Raw genomic sequence first — 25,632 nt, forward strand, 5'->3', positions numbered from 1 at the left:
CTCAAAATATTTAATCCAGATGCAGTTTGCTAAGCATTATACAAAAGTTAATTTTTAAACCATTTCATGGACAGAAAGAATGCAGCACATAATAATTAAATGACCTGGTCCATGCTGGATCAATTTAGTATAAAAATGTCTACAGTTGTGGAATAGTTTGCCGCTACTCCACATTTCAGGGAAGTAGAAAATTAAAGTTTTTCGAATTTAATGATGCAAGAATTTGTAGACAAGCTGTTCTCTGTCAGTGTACCATGAATCTGATTATTTTACCCCTTAAAAAGCTTAGGAACTTTTTGTTTAAGGTAAAAGCAAAAGAATCATTAGTTACATATTACTTTTTATTTTCACAGATTTATAACTAACTTCTATTGGAAGAAAAAAAAAAAAGAAAATTTGGTTATTCCAGCTTTATTTCAATAATAGCACCAACTAGTCTCAAGATGACCACCTGGCTGGTACTCTGTGACTTACTATTCAGAAGGGTGTTAGAACATGGTCCTTTTTTTCTGAACAGGAAACACTGGCCTTCTGTGCAAATGATCACCATGTACTAAATTTCCAAAACTCTGACAAGCAAAAAGCACCTCAGAGTCCACTGAAACACACCCATTTATTTTTGGCATCCTGCAACTCAATTCCTCTGATTGTAACTTTTAGATTGAAATTTGATTTACTCTAGTCATGCAATTGTTTACTTCAATTTAGAAATGGAAGCTGAACCAAAAAAAAGCATAAACTAAACTGATTACTTCAATTTAGAAATGGAAGCTGAACCAAAAAAAGCATAAACTAAACTGAAAAGTGATTCTGTTGTTTTCCAGTGCATGGAAAGAGCACGATAAGGAAATCAAAAACCTTCCCATGACCATAATGTTTCAAACTCCTAGCAATTTTGAGTTTTTTCTTCTTTAACCCAAAATTATGTTTTGCTTCAATACTTACTGTGCTCGTCACACTTTTTCTAATTAGTACTTGAAAATTATTTAATTAATGCAAATTGTGGGGTGACTATTCATTTAAACTTTCCACGGAATTTATGCAACTTAAAAATAAATCAACTTGAGTAGCAAATCTTGACATTGCAAAGGAAGATGCGCTGTGATCATTGCCAACTACGGCTAGGTTCTAAAACCTGACAAAGAATGCTGAAAATTGTCAAAAGTCAGCAAATCCAGGTTCTAATTCTTATACCACAGGTCACTCAAGTGTCTCACTGACACTCAGACCTTGAGCTCATCTGGAGTCTCAGCACTGCAGTAAGATCAAATTTGCAAGATTTCTAATGTCCTCTGGAACTAACAATTATAAACAGCACTGACCGATTGTTATTCTGAGGGGGAAGCTGGACAGACAAAATGCAATTATTAGCTAGATTGCAGCTGGTCTGCTAATGACTCTGGATGCATTAATGAAGTAGATGCTGGCATCATTAGAAGATCCTAACAGGCAGCCCTGGAGCACCATACCGTGTAACAGCATCGATTTGGTGCTGAGTGAAAAGGGAAAGGGTCACCTGCTCATCCAGAAACTTACTGACAGCAGTCTAAAGCACACCACTCAGGCAGCATGGCCATTGCCAGATGTTCTAAGGATCTCTGACTCTCTCCTAGAGATGTGTGGGACCATGCAGGATAGAACTGGTATCATGCAGATCGTTCTTATTTCTGATAAATGGAAACAGCAGTAGAAAGCATGGAGGGAATGCAACATTTGAAATGAGAAGGCATTAAATGAAAAATAAGATTCCATGCAGATACTTGGGTATGGGCAATAGCAACACACTGTGTCTGTTTAAAATCTGATGCAAAATCCTCCCAGAAAAAAATCGCCAGATATTTCTGCAGTCCTTAGACCGTATCATTCAATTGTATATTTATCCTATTGGCTTTGCAACATCTCCAAGACAGCCAAAACAGGCGACATGCATCAAAGCCCTACTTAGCACTGAAAAAATAGCAAGTCCCAAGGCAACTCTCTCTACTTAAAGTCCTAATAAAAACAAAGTTTTATTCAGGGTAAGTTCATGAAGGCAAATATTGCCATCTACTCCACAGCTAGCCTTTACCTGTCCTCCAAGAAATCTGTTAGCCATAAAGAGATACCAAATATATAATTTCCTGTTATTTTTAAATGAACTAGCACCCAAATCATGTGATTAGTCTTGGTTTTCTTTCTGGTGATATGTAAGTCATGATTATCTGACCCAGTTACACTCTGAAACATGAACTGTAAAGTGGACAATGAAAAATAAGCATGGGAAAGGCGTAAACTGGACATCTGAATAGAAACATGTTGCTCAAGTCGCCTAGAAGTCTTGTGAGGAAAGAAGAAAGTCTGGAACTTTCCAGGTTTTGCTGTTTTCACAGTCCTATTCCTGCAAAGAATAGTCCACATCTACCAAACAATTTTCACTCCTGATCCTGTCTCTATTTGAGTGGGAAAAAAAGTGACAAAGAATTCCTGGTGTTAATGATGTATTGCACAGGGACAAACCACACAGTTAAAACTATAAACAGGACATATTATTTATGTGAATAAAAAATATGAGAGGACAGTGTGTGAGAGGCAATGCAAAGTGAACAAGTGGCAAGGAGCAAATACAGTCTTTGGAACAAGGCTTGTATTTGGGATATTGATGTCAATGTCTCATTTAACAACATTGAGATGCACAAGCAGATTTTCTTGGGTATGATCAACTTCAACCCCCAAAGCTGGGGGTTGAGCCCTGGCACTCAGCTCAACCACAAACAGTTTCTTCAGATGCAATTTCAAAACTTACAAGATCATGCACAGAATCCTTAAAGGAAAAAGTCACCACCAAGAGTATTAATTGTTAGCATGCCTGATAAACTAAGGCACAAATGGCACAGAACAGTATGGCAAGGAACATTTCATATTTACATATGAACAATAACATACATAGATGGTTTACATGTAAATATCCAACATTCCTAGAAAAAAAATCACACTGAAAGCAGAGGTTTGCATATTAACTGGCACAGACCAAAGCAGCTATATCAATCTAAGGTGTTGTAATGCTTTCCATGCTACAGTTGCTCTGTAGAGCAAGGCAAAGCATGAATGTAGAGTCCAGGGCCTCGAAAACAAAAACATTTAGGTATCTCCTTGCTAAAGTAGCTTTGAGGATCTGGCTGTTGGTCACTCTCAACAGTCTGTTGAGTAAGATGCTTCAGGAAGGATTTGCCCAATGCTGTTGAGCCTTTGGACAGATTTTTGGGTCTGAAACTGAAGATCTAAAACCCTTAGGCTCAAAATTCAGTCACAGTAGCAATGTGAAAAACTGCAGGAACAGCTAAAAATAACTGGCTGCGGTTGTCTCACTGATAAGAGTCTGAACTACATTCATAATTTCTGTGCTTGCTGACAGAAGGACCCACAGCTATAGTAATCTGAGAAACTATGTTCCTGCTTTGCCAATTTACCAAATAGCACCAGAGCTGGTATTCCAGAACAGTGCCTATAAAAGCACTACTGAGACTAAACTAGACCAGTTCAAAGTCAAATGTGCTGTCCTGCAATGGGCTCAATCTAAGTAAATATGAGTTCCTCTAACAGCAAGTAAGTCAAATGTTGACAAGATGTTTCTTAATTTAGGGCACCTTATCCACCAAATCCTCATGTTTTCTACATTGCAATCTTTGGGAAGATCTCATAGTTCCTAAAAATCCTTAGCTCTCCACTCATTGTACTTTACTTGGTTTTGTAATTGACATGTGAGTGACCATAGGGCTCCACTGGCACTGGCACCATCCCCACTGACCAGGCACTGTACACATGCAGGTAACAAACACAGGGACAGCTCCTGACACAAGCTTTAAAATAATTTCAAATTTCCTAATTACCATCAGGAAAAGAAAGGTTTGGAAGGGACCTTGGAGATCATCTAGTTTCAAGCCCAAGGAGAACCATGTACATTCATGTTTAACAGAAATGTCTTCCCCCTATGACCAGACTCTCAGGCTACACCAGCCTTGGTAGAAATTCTGTTATCACTTAATTGCACTGTAGCTCCATTGCATGATCCCAAAGATGGACTCTCAGCAAGGGGAAGCCTGCAAATGCACTACAAATATAATTTCAGAATATGTGGACAAAACTAAAAGCTGTAAGAGCCGATGTAATACATCACAGGCAAAAAAGTGTCCTGCAACACCAAAAATATTACCAGAAACTAAAAGCTACCTAAACTCAAGTGCAAATGCATAAAAGAGAGGACAGAGTAAAGAGAGGTGTCTTTTCAAGCAATCAAGGCAAGAGCAAGATTTTACTTGCATTCAGTGACCAATAAAGACCATAGCCCACAATGTGAGATATTCTGTGGCTTCCAAGATAAAAAGAAATGCTAGTCATCTATGGACAGGGATTCTCAAGACTTGGTCCTGGCACCACTAAAAATAGACCTACCACTGCATAGAGCTCACACTGTATGTGAGACCAAATGAGGACAGAAATTCTTAATGGAAATGAATTAACAACCTCATACATTTTTTAATTTATTATGGGAGTAGAGGGATCAAAAATGCTGAAAAAGTTAAATAAAAACCTTCATAAAATTAGTATGTTTAGAGTGCTTCCAGTACTAAATGGGGAAGTATCCTGTGCAATCATCTTACCTAGATCGAAAGCTGCTAAGGAGAGCAACTTTTCTGTTGACAGTGACTCTCTTTACAGTATTTTCACGGACATACACAGCTGCATAATGAACACCAGCTACTATTAGACCTGATTTTTCACTAAATCTTTAACTATATTGCAAAACTCACTGTGTCAGATGTTATACATCTCTACAGCTCACATAAGCAATGCTGAAAATTAAAAAGCACAGTGAGATAGGAGAAATGGGGAATTAATGGACTGAGTCAATGACACCCACCAGCAGGAAAAGGCAAGTACTCCCATGATCTTGCTCATGTTCCTGAGTCATCTGAAAAATCTAACCAAACATAAGTTGTCAAGGCCAAGTGTCAAGCAAGCTCTGTTATGCACACAGTTCCCATTAAGCTACATTTAGGGAGATGGTGGTCTGAAAAAAAAGACTTGCCATGCAAACGTACATAAAAATTGAGAAAGGTAATACCTTACAACATAACAGACTGCACAGATATATGGGCAAATATCAGCTTATGTAGCCAGTGTCCCAGGAGTTTCTAGAAGTTAAGAGAAGCACAACACTGAAAACAGTGAACCCTCCTGAGAATTAGCAAAGGCCTCTCTAGACATAAGCACAGAGACATACCTTGGACTACACTTCACAGCAAAATACTGATCTAAGTGATTTTCTTATTTTTAGATCTGGACTAAGACCAATGAACTGATGAAGCAAGGTTAAGCACAACTGACCTAGCAAAAAAGGAAAGTATGATGGCAAAAACAGCAAGATGCTGTAACACCAAAATGTGAGCACAAAGAGGCACAGATTTGCCCTGCAGAACTCATGATACAAGTTAGGTACTTGAAGCTGCATTATCACTTATGCATGAAATTATTTTAAAATTGTAGAGAGGGAAGATACTGGACAAAAGTATTTTGCAGTTTTGGACAGCAAATACTCACGTTCAGCAATCTGCTGCACAGGAAAGCCCAGATAGAAGCTGAATTCCACCACAGACAAGTTTCTGAGCTGCTCGCTGACTTCAGACCCATTTAGAAAACCGTACCTATCTCGGATGGCAAAAACAATGCTCACAGGGCCCTGTCGAAACGGCACCCCAGGCCTGCTTAGAGTTATATTCAGGATCTGAAAAGACAGTAGTGAAGCAGGGTCAGCAAAATAAAATCACTGTCATTTCCATCCCCTCCTTGATAGACCTCTCTTTTCCCTCTTATATTAAGAGGGGGGTAATTCACTTCAAGACAGAAGAACATCTGCTCCAGATTTGTTCAGCCAGCTGAGTCTCAGAAGAGGTGAAGTTACATGTGAATTCCTCTTCAAAGAGTTATCCTTTAAGGTCAATCATAATCCAGAATGATCTGACAGCTACAGCGCAGAAAATGAGGAGAAAAAAACACCTAGCAAGACATTTACAGCTAGATTTATTTTGTTGACTAAGTCTTAGATAAATGCCAAACTGCATGGAACAGAAGAAAGGGATTGATTACAGCAAAAAAAAAGTTCTGAAAAATGATGTTCTCTTTGTTAAAAATCTCCTGCACTGTGCACACCCACACCCATCACTGGTTTGAAGCCTTTTTGTGGCACCAATATACACGGCAACTGTATTCATGTAAATAAACCTATGCCAAACAAAAAGAAATATTTGAAATAATTTGGCTAAGCTGATAGACCAAGAAATTTTTTTCTATGTTCTGTCTACAGTCTATGCAGTGACACTGTTTAAAGTTCTGAGCACTTCTCTATATGTACTACATAGTATTTTAGGTACTCTAAAATTTATGTCATTTTTCTTCTTGAATTTATTTTAGGGTACCATAAATGGGTATTTATGGTGTCAGTTAAACAAAATAATAAAATTTTTACTGAGTTTGGTATTACAACAAAGTTAGAGTAAATTTAAGAATTCAATCAGAAGGGGGAGTTGATATCATTAAACTGAATTGCTGACTTTTCAGGGAGCTCTAAGCCCTGCTGTGTGATTCAGAGCTCTGCACATGTGCAATACCTTTCATATGTGAAGTTCCAGTAGCAGCTGTCACAGACATCATATACTGTAAGTATTTCTAGACCTTAGAAGCAACTTGCATTTTTGTGCATGTGATGGCAGGGTCATGTAACTCCTACATTCGCTAACAGGGTCTCCAGCATGGCAATGAGACCTGAAAGCTTTCTTCCAACAAAAACTTTTTAACCACACCTCAGTCCTTTATAGTAAACTATGATGGGAATGACTCTAGTAACAGTTGGAACAGTTTTTATTTGAGAAATTATTAACTCTATCATATTCAAAAATGTTTTTGAATATAAATCATCACACTTTGGTTCATTTTTTCAAAAAAGCTTGTAAAAGCTTGTAACATGTGGCGCCATATTATTTTGTAGGGGGAAAAACCCAACTGACTTCATGACAAATCCTCATAGTGCTCCATCACCTAGACTGCAAGTGACAGCCAGTGAACACCTAACTCATTGTATTGTCTGGATGAAACAGAGACAAGTAAAGGTTAGGGGGGAAAAGGGACAGACACAAAACATGATGATCCTCTCACCTGCACAGTGAAGTTGTAGAACTCCTGGTGTTTGTTCACCTCCAGGAATGCCATTGTCAGCCCTCTCTCAATGCGCTGGCTAAAAGTGCAGAATCCAATATCCACGTTTCGAGGTACAAACTGAAGCACTGAAAGCAAAGGGTAGTTATTCCTACAGAAATGTACTTCCAAAAGAGAGAACAAAGTAACAGAATTCTCAGGGCTATCATTTGCTTCTTTCATGAAGCTCAGGACACATTCAGTGAAACACCAGATGAAAATATATTGAAAATACATTTTGTGTTGCTGCAGTAAATTCTCTACTCACTAATACTGGGTTGAAGCAGTAATTTGATCTCTGAAAGATACTAGTAACAAAATACTCACTGTTTCCCTTGTATACTAAAAGACCTTCACTATGTACTTGTGGCTAACTAACTTCACCTCACCTGACTACTGAATTGGCCACACTGAAATCCTGAGTACCCAGCCTATCCATGAGAATCTTCAGGAAAAAAAATCAACAAATATCTCTTTCTTGTAGCCTGAAATACAGAATTTAGTTTGTCTAAAAGACTACATATTGGATCCATTAATGCATATTAGTATTGGTCTAACTTTCAAAACACTTAGTAAGCTACTGTTATATTTAGATACAGGCATCTTTAAGCTCAAAAGAGAGAAAGAAAGAGCACAAGATAGAAAGAGTGAGTGTAGAGGAACGTGATCAGGCACACAGACCTTAACTACATGCACATCTGTTCATTTCCACATATAGTCTTATCCAAAGAAATGCTACAGTTAACTTACAGACCCTAACAATGTTATACAAGGTTCAAACCCCAAAAATACACCTCCTGTCTATCTGCATAACCACATTAAGCAGTGGAAAAAGGCATCACACCTGCACAGTTGAAGTGATGTCTTGCCATACAGTTATTAACACAGCATAAACAACATACAAAGCGTATCTGAACAAAAGTACCATGTTGACATTTATTAACTCTGCTTGTATGCTCAGTCCCTGTCACTACCTCATTACACAACCAACCAACCAACCAGGCAAGAAGTTTTATCATGCAAACAGGGCCCAAAGAAGATTTTAAATGACAACACTCTACTCTCAAAATCTATTACGTGGGTACAATTTTGCTTTAGATTATTATCAATCAAACTTTGCATGAACTGCTGCAATACAGCAGCCATGGAAAGCTAAATACTACATAAGCAATCCTCCTGCTCATGTTATACACAAGCAATCAATCCTCCAGCTCATCAATCTCCTACATCACAACACAAAAAGGCAGCTTTTAACATAAATTTAATTTGAAATTGAGACAAGCATTACAAAGTAGCTGCACTGTGATTTTATGAATAAATGTTTCTTGGATTTTTTTTCTCTTCCCACCTTTAGAAGCAAGAGAAAGAGCACAACTATTTTGTAATGTACCAAAAACAAATCCCAAAAAAACCACAAAATGATGAGGTTAACTGTTTACAATTTGCCACCCCTTTGCCACAGACATGTAAATTATGTCATTAATAGAAAGAATTAAGATTCACAGTAGAACAGAGGGCTTTGAGTCAACCTTGCATCACAAGTGAAGACGTGTGAATCAACAGGGAGCTACTTTTCCCCTCTGTGTCAGGAGGCACTCACCTGTCTGAACCTGGAATCTGTTGTCTGGCACAGTGAAAGAAGAATGCAGTGAGAGGATGATGGGGACCTCCCCACGAAGAAGACTGCTGTTCACAAGCACATTTATGACAGCTATTGCCGTGTAAACAAAGGGACCGGATGTCACCAAGAAAGCAAATTTGGGGGAAATTTTATAAACCTACAAATAAAGAAAAAGAAATCAGAAATTAAGAAAACTCAAATGCGTCAATGTTAAATTTGGCAACATTTTAGATCTACAGAGTCTCATGCAGTTCTAAGCCACCTCATGAAGAGGCAGGAGAATGCTTTCTCTATTTTTCAGAGCAGCAGAAGCAAAACACAAGTGCTGTGCCTTGCAGCCTCTGCTCCAATGCATCAGAGGCAACTCCCCTGTGCCATGTGCACCTACTGGAATCTCTTTAGTACAACACACCAATCTCAGCACTTCTTGATTTATCACATTCCCACATATTAGCACTCCCCCTTGCCTACATTTCCCTGGTGCACATAACTTTTCCCATACAAAATTCCTGTTTACTTACTGAACTGCTTGCATAGCTTCTGCATTTCAGTCATACACCACATAGTGAATACATCCTATACCATATACATGTGACACACAAGGAGGAAAATACACATAACCAATGTTCTTTAGATATAATTTTCACACTCAAGAAAACTTTCTTCCAGGGAACACTCCTATCTGCTTGTTTCAACAGTTACCACATTACAATTCTCCTCTTCTAATTAATGTCCTGACTTTGAGTCTTCTTAAAAACCCTGAGGAGCCTTAGACATCATGTAAAAGAAATGAGATTGCAAGTTAAATATAAACCTTGAACCATGCAGACACTCTTATCCACCATTTCTCAGCCACCTAAGTAAGAACAAACTGAAGGGTTTTATTTATTTAAACATATTGCAGTGTCTTCCCTCCTTCAGAGAAATTCTCTCAACATTAAGAACACCTGTTTCCCCACCATTTTCTTCCTTCTTGGTTTACTCCCCCAGTTTGCTTTATTTGTCTGTGGCAGTCGCACTTCAAAAGTATTTTGGGATATCCAACATGATGGCCTCACAGATAAATAATGTAAACCAGAGACCCAAAGTTTCTGATAAATGTGGACCTCTTCACTGAAGGGATGCTAGCCCCTTGCAGATGCCATGCTGGTGAAGGGATGTGTTAGATAACTTCAGCTCCATAAACAACCTTACAGACTTAAATTGTGACCCACATATTCCTTACTGGTAGTGTAAAGTGATGGCAACTGCTGTTGAGATGAGACAGCAAGCAGCTCTTTCCTGTCTTCTAAAATGTCTGCATTTCAGAGAGCTCATCTTCACCAGAAGAAACTACCTCAGCAGGAGAAGGAAATGAGAAAGATAATCTATGCTGCTCATTAAGCCTTTCTTCTTTCTTAGCCCACAAATATATGCAACATCCAACTTTTATTTTAAATGGATTTAGATCCATAAAACTCAAATTTATTTGATATGAATAATGTGCACAGCTCTTTTCAGTTCCTCTTATCTGGAATTTTATTCTTTTATCTCATGATGAAATAATCTCTGCAGCTTCGGTTTGTCAAACAGAAACAGCAGTTAAAATGGGTAACATGCCAAAAGAAAGTTGCCCATTACTTGCAAATGAGACTACTTAAAAGGCAAGAAAAAGAGGAATTAGAATTACAAATCTCAGTGACAATTTGCTGGTGATTTCTGAAGAAATATATGCTGAGGAAAAAAGGCCTCCTGCAGCCAGCATATACTTATGCACCGGAGCTGGGTATTTCAGACCTCTGTAACCAACTCAGCTGCCTCCATCTCTGACTGGTTGCACCGCACCACACACACCAGGAAAGCAGCCTTGGAATTAACTTTTTCAGCTTAACAGCTAACACTAGTTCCCTTCTGTACTTCACTGCATCATAAAAGCAACAGCAACTCCAGAATGGACATCCAAAATAAAAATCCACTTTTAACAGTAATTTTGAGGTAGGCAGATTAGAACCACTACAAGTCAAAACAACAGCTGTTTCTGCTTGAGATATTGCAGGGTTGTCTACAATTAGCTCTCTTCAGCCTAATCCATATGACAGAAATAACAGAGCCATGACAGCATGATGCTATCTACAAGCTAACTCACAGGGAAGTCTACAAAGTTATCTAGGAGAGATGAGCACAGCTCATGACTCTGGAATCATGATTCATGGATGAGAATAGCTGCATAGCTCTAATGGTTCACAAACCCACCCATCCATCCAACTCTCTTGGGAGTTTGACCTCGACTGCCAGGACAGCTAGATGCTAACAAATTAGGTGGCTGAACCATCGCATTTGAGTGTTGCTCTCCAAGTACACAAGCATGAATTTCTTATATTAAAATATAAGAAATTTGGGCCAGAAAAGCACACAAAATTCCATGTGCAGTCTGGAGCCACCTCCACTGCAGAAGCAGAAACCTTTAGCAGAAGCAGAGAACTCTTACAACACCTAGAGTTAAGCTATCTCTGCTTCAAAGTGCAATGACTAACCCAGCTCTGCTGTTCCCAGGACACAACCCATCTCATTCCAAGCTACCCTCACAAGAGAGAGCACATCCACTACAGAAAGTAGTAGTGTACTAGAAGCCAGAGGAGTATTCAGGAAAACCATGACTATATATCTTTTCTTTGTTCCTTATGATGTTTCCTAAGCATGTTATTGATTATTGTCTGCTAAAATACTTGATCAGATGTACCTTTGCCACACCTGCTGCATCTCTCCCTCAAATCCACGGGAACAGATCCCCTGTGGAGCCCGGCCAGCTGGGCAGGGGCGAGGCGGGCAGAGGGAAGGAACTTCTCCTTGGATCCCAGGGGGCTTGGAGAAGCTCCCACGTGAGTCCAAAGACGAGCTGGTCCCACAAGCAAAGGAAAGAGGTGCTCTCCCTCAGGATTAGTTCCAAAGTTTAATGAGGGCCTGGAGAGATCCCAGGCCACATCTGACCTCGAAGGGCCTCCAGAGCAAGAGAGAGAGAGAGGTCCCTGCCCAGAGCAGCCAATACAGGGGGGTGGGGAAAACTGAGCAGCCAACAGGGGAAGGACATGGGAGCAGCTCTCGGGGGGCAAGGCCTCAGAGTGACCACTGAGGAGGGGTCAAGGAGGAGTCCCAGCCAGGGTCCAGTTACCTGGTGACCCTGGGGGAAGGATCTGGACAAAGGGGAATGGTCACCAGGTGATGGACTCATCACCTGGGAGGAGACAGGGGGATGGGTTGGGGTTTGATGGACATACAGGTACTGATGGGAAAGCTGGGATGGACAAACAGGTACAAAGAGGGGATATGGAGGGACAAACCATTATGAGGGGATATACAGTGCAAACACAACTCTACACACAACCTAATCCATGCCTACACTCCACTGTACTAAGCTCTGTAAACGTCTGGCAGAAAGTATCAACAACTGATTTTCTCACCACCACCTTATTAAGAATCCTATAAAAAGCCTGCAGAGGTGTTTAACTTCCTGAAGATGCAAAGGCTCACAGGTCTTAAAAATACAATAAAGCTTCTGCTTCTACACACGTTAGGATCCTGAGGCAACAGTTCTCACTGGTTTTACACCCTTCTACAGTACCAGCCACAACTTCAGCAGTGGTGAAGCAGAAATGAAGCCAGTGCAAACCCACAAGGTGGCATCTTTGAAAGAAGCATTTACCTGGCAATGACCTGAACTCCACACTCTGGAAGCAGAGTTCACTGATTTGGGATTATAGGAGCCAGTATGTTAAGGACACACCACCAAACCCACATTAAATACAACAACCAAGTGGCTAAGGAAAAAATGCACAAATGCATGATAAAATTTCCAAGCACAAAGGAGGCTGGCAAAAACCCTTTTCCTGTTGGCATGAACTTAATGGCACCAGGGGTCCTGGCAGTGAGTCGCTGCCAACACTATTTTATTTTACACCCCAGTGCAAGTCAAGTCAAGAGAACACTGTTTAACAGATCCTACCCAAGTGTCATAAGCTTTACATTACAGAGTATTGACTAAAATTACTCTTACTCAGACAATGGGGTCTTTTTCTTTTACAGATGCAATATGCTGAGACCAACCAGAAAAAAATTTGCAATTTTTGGTTATTCTCACTTTGTTGTAAGGATTTGTCTAGAGAAAAAAAGTAACAGAAGTGTTTTTCATTTGGCAGGATTCTGCCTCCTCCTTTTTCCACTTCAGCAACTCACAATGCTTGAAACAATAAAGTAGCAGAGACCAAAGTTTCAATTGAAAAAGTTGAGGGCAAAAAATGCTTTAATCCTCCTTTCACTGCTAAACTTGCTTCTTATTTAAAGTGAGCAGCAGTTATAGCCATCACTGCCATTGATTTTATTTTTAAAGCATACATTACTACAAAGTTAAATTTAACTGGACTGTCCCCTGCTTTACTGTACATTACATCACAGTGAGGGAACATCTGTGAGCTGTAATAAGAGACACAGTAACAAAGCATCTTAGAGAAGTGCACTGCTTTACCATAACTTGCAAACACACACATGGTTTCTAGAGTACTGTCATCTAACAAAAGTCAGGTCTGTTTGATTAATTAAGTTTAGCAAGACAGAGAAATACTGTTTAAAATACTGCATTACATCACCACTCAACATACTGCTCCTATAGACAGCTCTTTTTCAAACCAACAGTTCTGTTAGTATTCCACAGTTAGAGGTGAAAACATATTTGCTAGTGATTATTTTTAGTGCAAAACCCATATGATAGCAGCATTCTAGAATAAGCAAAACTGATTCAGCAAAGATGTCTTGCCTTTAGATAAAAAAGATTTTCCAAAGGATGAAGCTGGATCAGCTGCATTAATTATAAAAACAGTTACTTCTCAGAAACCTTAGGACTCCTTAGAAGCTTTCTCCTATTGAGAGCTTTACAAGGCAATAGCAGGCATGAAAGGCAGGAATTAAAAGGGAAAAATATAAAGTGAGATATCAAATGTTTGTTCCAATTAACCTTCAAATATTAGCTAACGGATTTTCTCCTACTGCTATTAACAGTGAGAATGTAAGAACTTCCATATTAATGAGATATGTAAGGTCACTGAAAATTAAGTGTGTTTCTATCATTATGAACATCTAACTTCTTTTTGACTATTCCAGTTTGCACAAACTGAAGGTATGATCTATAAACCAGAAGAAAAATCTCTTTTATATATTAAAAAAAAAAAAAAAAATCTAAGTAGCTCACTAGCAGGTGTTGTTAGAAGGACATAAACTACCCACAGTTTACAGAGCCAGCTCACTGTAGCTGAAATTTGGCAGGAATTTATAACACTCCTATCTTGACTGAGAAGTAGAGATGTACATGCTCAAATTTCAGACAGGAGTTTAATCACCGAGTGCAGTGATCATGGGAGATGCCAAAATTAAAGGCACCAAGTAATTCTGTGCATGGAGAAATGCAAGTTTTGTTCAATGAACTGCCACTTACCTACAGAACAAAAATGAGATCAACTGACTCACAAAAGATCATCTGGTACTGGGCTCTGACTACTAGATGAATACAGACATGCAAGACCGCAAATGCAGCTGAATATCATCTACCCCAATAATTCTAGTGAAGCATTTCCTCACCACTGAAGTATCTGGTTATACAACAAAGGTACCCCCATGTACCCCTCTATCTTTTCCTCTCAGGGTTTGAGACAGAGGTGGGGAACAAAGCCTTTAACCCTTATTTCAACTAGACAATCACTTGGAAATTGGAAAATAATATTGAAATCTTGTTCAAAGATAATTCCTTGAATACCAAAGCAGAGAAAGTTTTCAGAAAACTCCAAGGGTACAGTTATTCCTGTAAGGGGAATAAGGACAGATGTTACACCTACCTGAAGGCTTAGATATAACATCTTACTATTGCACACCTGATTTCTTCCCCCTACCTTTTTCACCTGACAAATCAGGCATTTGGGATTCCACCACCTCCCCTGCAAGTGTTGATGGTCTCGCTTATAATATAAAATAGCACAAGGCTGTGCAGAAAGTTTCATTTTGTTTAAAGTGCTAAGTATGTAATCATCTAGAGGAACAAACAGACCTGCTTAACAGGTATTTTGAAGGGTTAAAGTTCATTTCAATTCACCAGGCAAAGGAGTGAGCAGTAAATTCTAGACACTGCTGGCTCACCTCTAGCAAAGCCAAGGGAGGTTTGTCCTAGAAAATGATGGCATTCTAAAAGTAAAAAGTTGACATCATGTTCACATTAAAAAAAAAACCAAAAAACAACCCAACAAAAACATGACTAACATTTAAGTTAAAATAAAATAAAGCTATCTCTGATACAGTATCTATGGACTGTTTGAATTACTGTTTTAGCTTTTGAACTAAAAGCTACCTACCATATTACATTGATCAAAGAGTATGTCTACACACCTCATACCACTTACCTCTAGCTCTACCGATCTCCTGAACTGAACTCTGAGCACTTCTCTGATGGATTCACTGACATTTCGTAGAACAGCTCTTCGGGCCAGCACTAGAAATTAATGTCAGTCAGAAAATACCTTTTAGCTTCAGCTCTTAAGTTTTTAATAAAAGTTGCATTTTCAACTGCACATTGCAAGAAAAAGCAGGTAGTGAGATCAGTTGCATCAAACAGGTAAGATGAACAACAAGGACAGGGGACAAGGTGTGACTGTATCCTAAAGAGTGACTGTCTGTAAAGTTTAAGGAACTGTAAGTTTATTTTATCTTCTTTTGTTTTTTCCACAGCTAATGTCTAGCATTCTGATAAAAGACACTTTTGAAGATCCACTGCAGCATTCAAATGGGAAAGTAGCAGCATATTCAGTCTCAGTGTGAGTCTGCTGTTACAACACAGTTAAAAGTTTTTGTAGGCAATGCATGGAATGCAGGTAAGGTCAGAAAAAAGCCACAGAAAATATGCATCTGCTTTTCTCTTAAATAAAAAGTAAGCAAACATGACATTAATTAATGAAAGGGATATCAACAGAGTAAGAAAGAGCTTTGAAATCCCCACATCCCAATGGATGTCATGTCTGTTACAGTCACACTTGACACCGTGACTGTGGGTTATGCAAACAACTGAAAAGTGTTGTGCTGTCATCCTGCATTTACTTTCCATCAGTAACTTGCCTACAAAAGTACTCAAATTACATTTTAAGAAAGTCTTCCTCATCACTAGCATAGCTAGATCACCTACATATGTGGAGGATGAGATTATGCTCATTCTGCTTTATATCTCACAACTAAGCCTTACGAGTAACAAATATTGCTCAGCATGAATATGCAGCACTTCTGCAGCTGCCCTGGATTAGTTTGCTGGCACTGTTTTGTTAACAAGCTAGGAAGAGACAGGAAAATACCAGAAAAGCAAATACAGATGCTAAGATGATTAATTTTGAAACACATTAATGTCACTTTTTCTGGTTACAAACACACCAAATCCAACTGAAAGTAAGTATGGGAGGAGGTAAGGTACAAACATAAGCTAGTAAGGTGAAGTTATAAACATGGTTGCAAAACCAAAACATTTTTTAAACCAATTCTCCTTTTACATATTACATTACCTCACATGCAGGTATTTTTTAATAAACATCAGCAACAACTGAAAGGAGAAACTTACTCAGTCAGAACATTGCAGTTTGGCAGAACAGTACCATGACAGTAACATTCATTTACAATCAATCAAATGATAAAGCAGCCTCTAACTCAGCACACTTGTATCAGCAATTTTTGAGGACAATTTCATTCTCTGTGCAGTGCAATGTATTTGTAACGCTCTCTCACAATGGACTTTATCCAAGTGAACTCTATTATTTTTAACAGTAAATGATAAATCAATGCTTTTACAGCTCTTTGTCTAAATTTATGCCATAAAGTTCACTTAGTTAATCCAAAATCTGCAATTTAGCTAGGGGGTCATATTACAGTGGCTTCTGAAAGCCAAAATGAAAATGTTGGGAGTATCTTACCTGCAGTGACCAAGTAGGCGTCGGGAACGGTGATGTCGCAGATGTATGGCTGCCTGGTAGTAGTCACAGCAGAGGTCACAGCCACCACCTCAGATGGAGTAGTGGTCCTCAGCGGGGTGGAGGAGAATGTCCCTGGGCTGCTTTTAGCACTGCTGGCAGTGGTGAAAGGAGCTGATGCATCAGCACCAGCAGTTACACTGCTTCCTGATGGAACTTCATGTCCAGGGGGAGGGCTGGCAGTCAGAGGAAATTGTGTGGGAGCAAAGGAAGAGGTCACAAACAGAGATAATGTAGGAGAGGGCATTACGCTGATGGTGTCGGCATCTGATGCGAGATTGTCAGGGTCTGTGGGAGGAAGGGCTGTGGGGACACTGCCTCTGCTGCCAGATGTTAAAAGCAGCGTGGGGTTAACTGTAGCACCAATATCCTCATCAGAACCCAGAGCAGTCGAAAGTAGAGATGAAGATATGTTTAAGACAGGAGTTGCCAGAAAGGTAGTAAACGAAGAGATCAGATTTGTTTCACTGAGCAAGAGGCTGCTGGTAACAGACTGGGTGTCAGAAGTGGGTAGCACCAGGGTAGGAACCACAGAGTGAGAGATGGACAGTGAAGGCTCCAACTGAGAGGTAGCTCCTGTGGCAGCTGAGGTAAACACAACTTCAGAGCCCACTGGCAGTACCGAGGATGTTTCCAGAAACACGGATGACTCCGAGTGAAAATCTGATGATGGCATTATTTCAGGAACCTGTGCATCTGGAAGGGACGATGCATTTGAAAGAAAGTATGATGTTTGGCCAAGATGTAACTGAGAAACCTCAGCATCAGTGGCAGAGCTGACAGTGGTAGCTAAGTCCCAGCTGGTAACATCCTCAGGAAGTACTGATGTCCCAGTCAACAGGGTCTGAGGTAACAGTGTTGATAAATCACTTTGCATGACAGAGTAAGAATTTAGCATGGTCAGTGATAAAGACAAGTAACTCGATTCAATAAGAAATGGTGTTGATAAAAGATCGGATGAAAAATCTGAAATATTTAAAGATAGTTCATCCCTTGTAGATGTTTTGCCAAGCAAAACCATGGATTCTGATGGCATTAATTCTGGCAGTTCCAGCAAGGTTGTCCGACTGATTGCAAACGAGGTGACTGGCTCACTGGGGACGATGGTAGAGTCCAACAGAGCAGTGGTGGCACCAGGAAGTTCTACATAAGTGCTTGGAGTCACCGAAATTGTTTCCAGAACAGGGAGAGTCTGGGAAACAGAGATGTTCAGTGATGTCTCCCCAGGGAGCTGATGGAAGGAGGGAGATATTGTTATAGGTGTTCTAGTGTCTGTAGTGCTTAATAAAAACATGCTTGAGTCAGGGATTTCTGCGAATCTGGAAGAAAGTGAAACAACTGGTCTTGATGGAAAAGAAGTATCAAAAATCTCAGGTGTAGGTTCCTCTAATTCATACCCATCAGTAATTATAGTTGTAAATGCAGTTATGCCTTGTACTTCAGAGGCTTTGATGGACAGAGTTTCAACATAATCGCCTGAGCCCACATCATGTTCTGGGGCAAAGCCTGCTTCTGGCAGAAGTGAAACTTCTGAGTCACAATAGAGACAGTAACTGTATGATCTCGTGAAAGGCACTGGACTCTTGAGCTCACTGACAAGCTCTGATTGACTTGGTATTTCTGAACCAGCAGGCAAATTTGGTGTTGTAGTGGAGAACCCATGTGTAAACAGGCTGGCATTAAGAACTGTATTAGAGTTCATGGAAATGGCAACTGAATCAAGAGGGAAAGACACAAGTGGAAGACTAATAGGATAAAAAGCAGGCTCAGCACTGGCTGCTGAAGCTGGTGTGGGCCAGGGAATGCTTGGAGTGGGGTAAGTCCTTTGACTGAGAAGTTCTGCTGCCTGGCTACTCACATAGGTGTAAACATCACCATACAGGTCTGCACGCTGTGCTGTGGCATCTGGGGCCCCAGGGCTGGTTTCACCCAGCAGCTTGAGATGGAGAGGAGATCCTTCTGAAGCACCCCCAAAAGGCAGAGCTGCTAAACTTGCATTACTGTTTTCCTGTGCCACAACTCCTGTGTCAGAAGGAATGGAAGTGAATGGAACAGCTGTATTTGGAGGGTACAACAGCAAGTCTCTATTTGCTGTTAATATTTCAGGATCTGGTACAAAAGGCTTTAGCTCCATAAGAGTGTAGGTGCGTTCAGAAACAGCACTCGACGAAGTCTTCTGCTGTGCCGTTTCTGAGATATCATACAGTGAAGAAAGGACAGATAATGAAGGTGTTAGCAACACAGTTTCTAACATTTCTCTTGATGGCTCTACTGTATTAACTGAGTGATGATCTGTTAAAACTGCAAAAGACTTCACAGGAGGAGTCCACTGTGCCTTTGAAAAGGAGCTAATAAATTCATCATCACTTAGGAATGCCTCATTGCTCGTTACAGAGACATCTACCAACGGTGGCATACTTCTCCCTTCTGAAATCATGGCTGTTTCTTCTTGGCGAAGTAAAGTCCCATCAAAGGAAGTGGTAACTGATGATAAAACTGTTTGAAGCAAATTACTTTCTTGGGACTCCAAAGTACTCCTTTCTAAGGCCGTTTGTGTCCTGCTGCCTGATATGCTTTCATGCATCATTGAGAAAAAGGAAAAATTCTGCTGTTCCAAAGATGTCTCATCTAAATCAAGAGGGAGAGAAAAACAAAAGCCAAAACAAAACAGATCAGCACAAGCAGTAAGACTGCCATGAGCAAACCTCACACAGAATATTTCTGGAGACAACTGCCCAAAATTCAAGGGCGAAGACAAAGTAAAAACCCTCCACAAGCAAGTCAGCACAAATAGTAAGATTTCTTGTGAAATTCCATTCCTTGGAAATGAACAGGACAACACAAGCTCCTCTCAAAGCACTGATATGTCTCTACAGCAACACTCCAGTAAGACTCATGGAGGAGCAGAAAGTATCTCCCTCTTACCCGTGCAAGGTTACACTACATGGCAACTAGTGGTCTCGCAAAGCAAACACACTAGAAAGGGTAACAAAGAACAAGGCAGGGGAAAATCTACATAATTTTAGGTCTTTTGCTCTCCTGTAGTATCCCTTAATTTCCTCCGATTTTATTCTTTCTTAGTATTAAGGCCACAAGAAGACCTACTCTGTTTCATGGATCAAATCTTCCCCCTCATATCAGAAATAAGTGACACGAGAGATGAAGAGGGGTTCCCTTTTTCATAAAACAAATGTGGACCTGATATCAACAGGAAGAATTTGCTAACATGTTGTGACATGTTTGTAACATGTTATTTTTACATTATCCACCATTCATATGAAGTCTGGCCTGTTAGCAGTCACTGACAAATTGCTTCATTACACAATTGCTATATTTATTCACAGTTCTCTTTATACGCCTCCTGTAATAAAGCTTTCACTCCTCTAGCTTGCAGAGCTCAAGTAGTAATGGCCAGGTTCAAACACAGAGGAGAAAAAGTTGAGAATTCACCACATATTTCAACAAAATACTGTCCTCTCTCACAAAAAGCATTCTTGGGTTACAGAGCAGATCTGTATAGAAGCTTTTCCAAGCACAGATGAATTTGGCAGAGAAAAGGCTGATTACTTTCCTGAAATCTTGAGATTGGATGAATAGCATTCAGAGCTGAATTTTTAAAGGAAATCACAGAAAATTGCAGCAGAATAGTTTTCAAGGGTACACACAAAGCATTCATCTTTAAGTTATCTATCACGCCTGCTCACCCTATTTTTGTATGGGATGTCCAAGCAGTGCTGCTGGAACCCACTGGCAACACACATTAACAAGGATGGAGGGGCAGGAATCACATCAGTTAAACCACCAGGGACCCGTTAATGTAAAAACAAGCATACACATTACAAAGCACTGGACAAATGATACAGTACACAGCTCAACTGCAACTACATCTGTAAACCTTTAATGGGTGCCTTAACTCACTAACCCACAGAAAGGCCTGCAGGAATAGCTCACCTATCTGTTTCTCAGTGTCTAACACCACTTTCAGAGGTGATAAACTGCTGTTCTTATCCCCTTCTCCCTGGTCTGTCTGCTAAACTCCTTGACACAACTTTTCAAGTGCTGACACACCAACTTGATAAATTTTGAAGATGCTGATGTGAAAAGCACAACTAGGAGAGCTAATGCTTACTACTGATCACACCTAAGTGAATGCTGTGATTATATCCTTTATATTACAAATTCCATGAACAATGTTTTGCAAGATAAGAGATACTATTCTCTCAAGCAGTCCCAATCCATTTTTTCCCTCCACAAACTCACTGTTAGGCATTAGCAGCTTTATGATGCTTAGCTGGGTTATGATGATAAAATATACTGCCTTACAATGCTCTCAGGTGAAGAACAAAGTGACAAGAAAAAATACTCTCGTAAAAGCTATATAAGACAAGTAAACAAGTCCATCCTCAACCTCTTCAACAGAGGTCAGATTCCTGAATACAACACAGTGAAGAACAGTGCAGCCACCATGGAATAACACCTTTCACAAGGAGTTAACATGAGTACCAGACAAATTAGCTTCCAAGAAGCACAGAACCAAAATGTACCCTGACACAGCTCTGCCAGTTGACCAAAAGTTGCTCAACTTTTTTTTCATTGGTAGAAGCCTCCCGGGCCTCATTCTTTTTTTTTTTTACTTATGCTTCCAACCTTTACTTTTCTCTTTGTGACATTCTGAGTAAGCAGGGAGTTACTAAAGGAAGACTTAACAAGGCTGTGAAACAAACACTGTCAAAATGAATAAATTCTCTTCCTACATGCATGTGCATTTCCTTTCAGGCAGCCCTGTAAAATCCTGCCCAGCTTGGTACTTTGGACACCTAACCCTTGCTTACAGTGAATTCCATAGTGCAGACAAACATGGTAACAGGGAAAATTACTCCTTGTTCACCACAGCCTTAATTTGTAAATCTCTGCAGCAGAACACAAGGCAGCTGTGACAGCTTCAACATAATGAGCACGGCAAACACAGCTGACAATTAATATGACCAGAGAGAGATGAATAAGAACACTAATTAGTAACTTTTGATCAGGTAACTCCACAAATCTTTGACTCAAAGAGGTGATTCCACAAAAACTACTCTACTGCGTATCTCTGCCTATGCTGTGCACTATCTTTTTCCTTCACCCGCTGAGAGCTACTTTATTTTTGTTCAACTTGACAGGGGAGCTGGCACATGGCAAGATCCTGCTGGAAGTAAAGGTCACCGAAAAGATGTTCTGAAGAGCTAAGTGCATAACCCTAAGTTGTCCAACAGGCATGCAGAGCAGGCAAGACTTTAAATTCTTTCTGAGTTTAGGATGTTTTTTAAAACTTTTTTGGATAGTCCAATAATATTTTTTCTTTGAAAGACAAAAGGAATAGTAAATAATTATTTTATCACACACTTGTGCCTTGCCTCTTAATGTAAAGAATCTTACATCCTGATGCCAGGAAGGAAAGAATAGAACAGAATAGAACAATAGAACAACTTCTGAAAAAATGGTTCCTTTTTTTGAAGGAAAACACAGTGTCTTGAAAAAGTTACAAGCTCCAAGACAAAGTAAGAGCACTGTTACCTACATTAAGTGGAAATGGAAAAAATTCACCTATGCATGTAGGATTTTGAAAAAAACCCACCAGCAAGTTTACAAGTTGATGTTCCACCCGATTTAATTTCTCAGTGTTTTAGAAGCAGGGAACATTAGTGATACGCCATTAATAATACAAATTAGTGTTTTCTGCCAGCTCCACAGAACAGCGCGCCCCTTGAATAGCGCTTGTCAGGACTGAGCGTGCCTCTCGGGGAGAGCAGATGGGACGCGTGGCAGATGTGTTTGGGAGCAGCCCGACAGCCCACAAAGAGGCAGGAAAAGCAAAGGAAAAAAGCAACGAGGAAAAGGCACAGCACAGCATGACAATCGGCCTCATCAGCGCAGAGTGGCCGCTCTGGCTGTGCCGTGGGACAAAGGAAGCAGACAGATTGCACTTGTTCTGCTGCATCTCAGTGCCACGGCTGCACAAAGCTATTGATGAGTATCAACGCTGACTTGTTTGTTTGCACAGCTGCTGCTGCTGCTGGGTGACGGTTCCCCGGTCCCCTTCAGATGGGCTTGCATCAGACAGGCCAAACTTCACCAGGCTGATAACATTATGAGAAAGAATAGATAGCTTAGGGAACAAAGCTGTGATCCCAAGCTCCAGCAAAGGCGAGGAAAGGCGAGCACTAGTGGCAGGGGCCACAGGAGTCACAGATGGCACCGGTACAATGCCACAACTCAGACAATGACACTGGGACATGGGAGGAGCAACAACACAGGAAATCTGCTGGTGGCTTTGGGGTGCCAAGCTCTCTGCTGCTCCTGCTGCCCCCCAAAACTAGCTGGCATCACAAGCAAATCACAAGAAATGAAACCTGTCACTGAACAGAGCGACCCCTGAAACTGCCAAGTCCGAAATTACAGAAGCACAGCCGTGCCCTGCTAAGGCTGCTGCAGACATGTGCATTTGGGAAGGACAGAACTTTCTCACGACTACAGAAAAGGACTGCTGCAATCCAGAGAGTTCTTTGGTGACAAAAATATACCATGTCTGCACACCAAAAAACTACACATAGTTCGTAAACCAGAAACTAGACTAGCTGTTTTTCCATATAGCAATTAGAGGGATGCAGATTGCATCCTTCCTGTAGCTGCAGTGCTAAAAAGTAATGTCTGTTCTATAACCCATAATAAAGAAAAGAAAGGATGTTTTCTATAATATACATGTATACTGATATGCTCTATATATTAATATATGTTCTATATTCTTAATTTATAACAGATATACTTCCATGTATTTTAAAAATGTAGGATCCAGATGTAATCCCACCTCTGTCACTGATGCCTTATGTGACTTCAAAAAAGTTGCATAATTTTTCTGCACTCTGCTATTAAGACATTGCAATTGTACACTACCACAATTCCCAGTATTTACTAAAAAAGTCAGTAATTTTCTATATTATCAAGATGTTAAACCATAGACAGGTACAGGCACGACAACAAATACAGGGAATCTTTACTTGTAATAAAAATTAAACCTTAACAATAGAACCAGTAATTTTTGTTCAATTATTTTTGAGAAACTAAGTTATGACTAATAAAGTTTGCAAACAACAGAAAATGCCAGCAGACTAGCAGCAAAACAGTTCAAAACATGTATCACTTTAAAAATTCTTCTGTTTACCAACACAATGACAAACAAAATTAAATTTTTAGTAGCTATGTTTTTAAGGCAAGGAGAAAAATTACTTTTATTGCTGCCCATTGCTTCAAACAGATGCATTTTAGGTAGAAAGGCAATCAGTGCTACATACATTCCAAATATTACAGTAAAATTCCTGACTAACTATGTAACAGGAGCTCCCAAATCATTAAAATTAAAGTTATGAGCTTACTAGGACTATTCACCACTTGACACATTTACCTGATTATGGGATGGAGCAGCATATCCCATTTAAGGGAAGCTTCTGATAACATATATTTTAACTTATTCTTCAAGAAATGGGAAGTAGGAAATTGAATGCAGTGTAGGACTCAAGACCACCCAAGGGTAGGAAGGATGATAGAAAAAAATGTATCTGAAAAAAAATCTTACCTCTTCCTTCTACAGCTTAAAACTTAATAACTTCCTAATTTATTTAACAGCATTTAGTACAGCTCCCACCAAAAGAGCTTGTATGTATTGTATGCATTAGGTCATTGCAAAAAATTTAAATAGTTCCCTTGTGTAAGACTCTAACTAAATTTCTTAGGAAAATACCAGTCACAGAAGCATGTGCAGACAAAAAGCTGTCTGCTTTCTTCTCTGGGAGGCATTAAGCATGAATTGAACAGTGATAATAATTACCCCTGGCACACAAAAGCCAGGCAGAGGAGGGAATGGGAGCCTGAACTGTCCCTCCTTTCCCAAGCTCCAGCTCACAGCTGCTCTGTGGGGCTCCATGCAGATTTTGGACGGTTCTGTTCCCTGGAGCATATGCTGCACCCCTGCCCAGTGCACCAAAGATGTTGATTTTCTTACTGTAAAAGAATCCCTCATCATTTAAAATTCATATGAGAATCTGGTAACTATTGAAGCTGCTTGTACCACCTGAAAGGCTAAAAGAAAGAGAAAGTAATGAAATTGAAAAATTATGCTGTCTCAGCCCTCTTTCTCACTGCAGCTGATGAAAAATTTTCTTGACAGAAAAATCTGTATTATGAGGATAATAAGTGTTACTAGGAAGCAGCAGGCAAAGTGAGTGTCTAGGTACACACATGCTCACTTTTACGTATTTCAGGTTTGAATATGTAGCCAAAAAAGTAGAGGAACATCTTAAAGTCATTCTTCACCCACATGCACAGCTGATGCTCAGCTGCTGCCCAGGTGCAAGTAGACAAGAAGCTCCCCCTGCTGCACAGCAAATAAGCACAAGCTTCCATCTCTGTATGAGGAGAAAACGTGCACCAAAGCACATAGGGGCAAAGACAAACCCGTGCCTGCTGGCCAGCAGAGTTATGAAGGCTTTGTAAAGAAAGAGTTTTAGAAGGCAGCCTAACTGCATTTCACACTCCAGTCAAAATATACACTACAAAGTCCTCATGAACTGTTATATTTGACAGTCAATACCAATTAGCCTGTAATAGCAGGCACCGGCACTGACATTTTTTTCCTTCTCCAACATTAAAGCCACCCTCAAAATTTCCCTTCGGACATTTGCTAGTAACCATAGGCAGTCTGAGATTCCAACTTCCACTGCATGGCCA

At 40.0% G+C, this 25,632-nt stretch overlaps 1 protein-coding gene across 11 annotated transcripts in view; it reads right to left on the reverse strand.

The window, feature by feature from the left end:
* Positions 1–25,632, reverse strand: part of KIAA1549 (KIAA1549 ortholog) — a 141,327-nt gene that overhangs the window by 53,828 nt on the left and 61,867 nt on the right. For all 11 annotated transcript variants that reach the window (XM_021536598.3, XM_085569290.1, XM_085569286.1 and 8 more), the window contains exons 2-6: positions 16,813–19,497; positions 15,265–15,353; positions 8,828–9,005; positions 7,189–7,316; positions 5,578–5,761 (exon numbers count right to left, since the gene is read on the reverse strand). In XM_021536598.3, the coding sequence (XP_021392273.3) occupies positions 5,578–5,761; positions 7,189–7,316; positions 8,828–9,005; positions 15,265–15,353; positions 16,813–19,497 (3,264 nt within the window). The remainder of the gene's footprint in view (positions 1–5,577; positions 5,762–7,188; positions 7,317–8,827; positions 9,006–15,264; positions 15,354–16,812; positions 19,498–25,632) is intronic.

The sequence above is a fragment of the Lonchura striata genome, chromosome 1A (genome assembly GCF_050655825.1).
Source record: "Lonchura striata isolate lonStrDom1 chromosome 1A, ASM5065582v1, whole genome shotgun sequence".
NCBI lineage: Eukaryota > Metazoa > Chordata > Aves > Passeriformes > Estrildidae > Lonchura > Lonchura striata.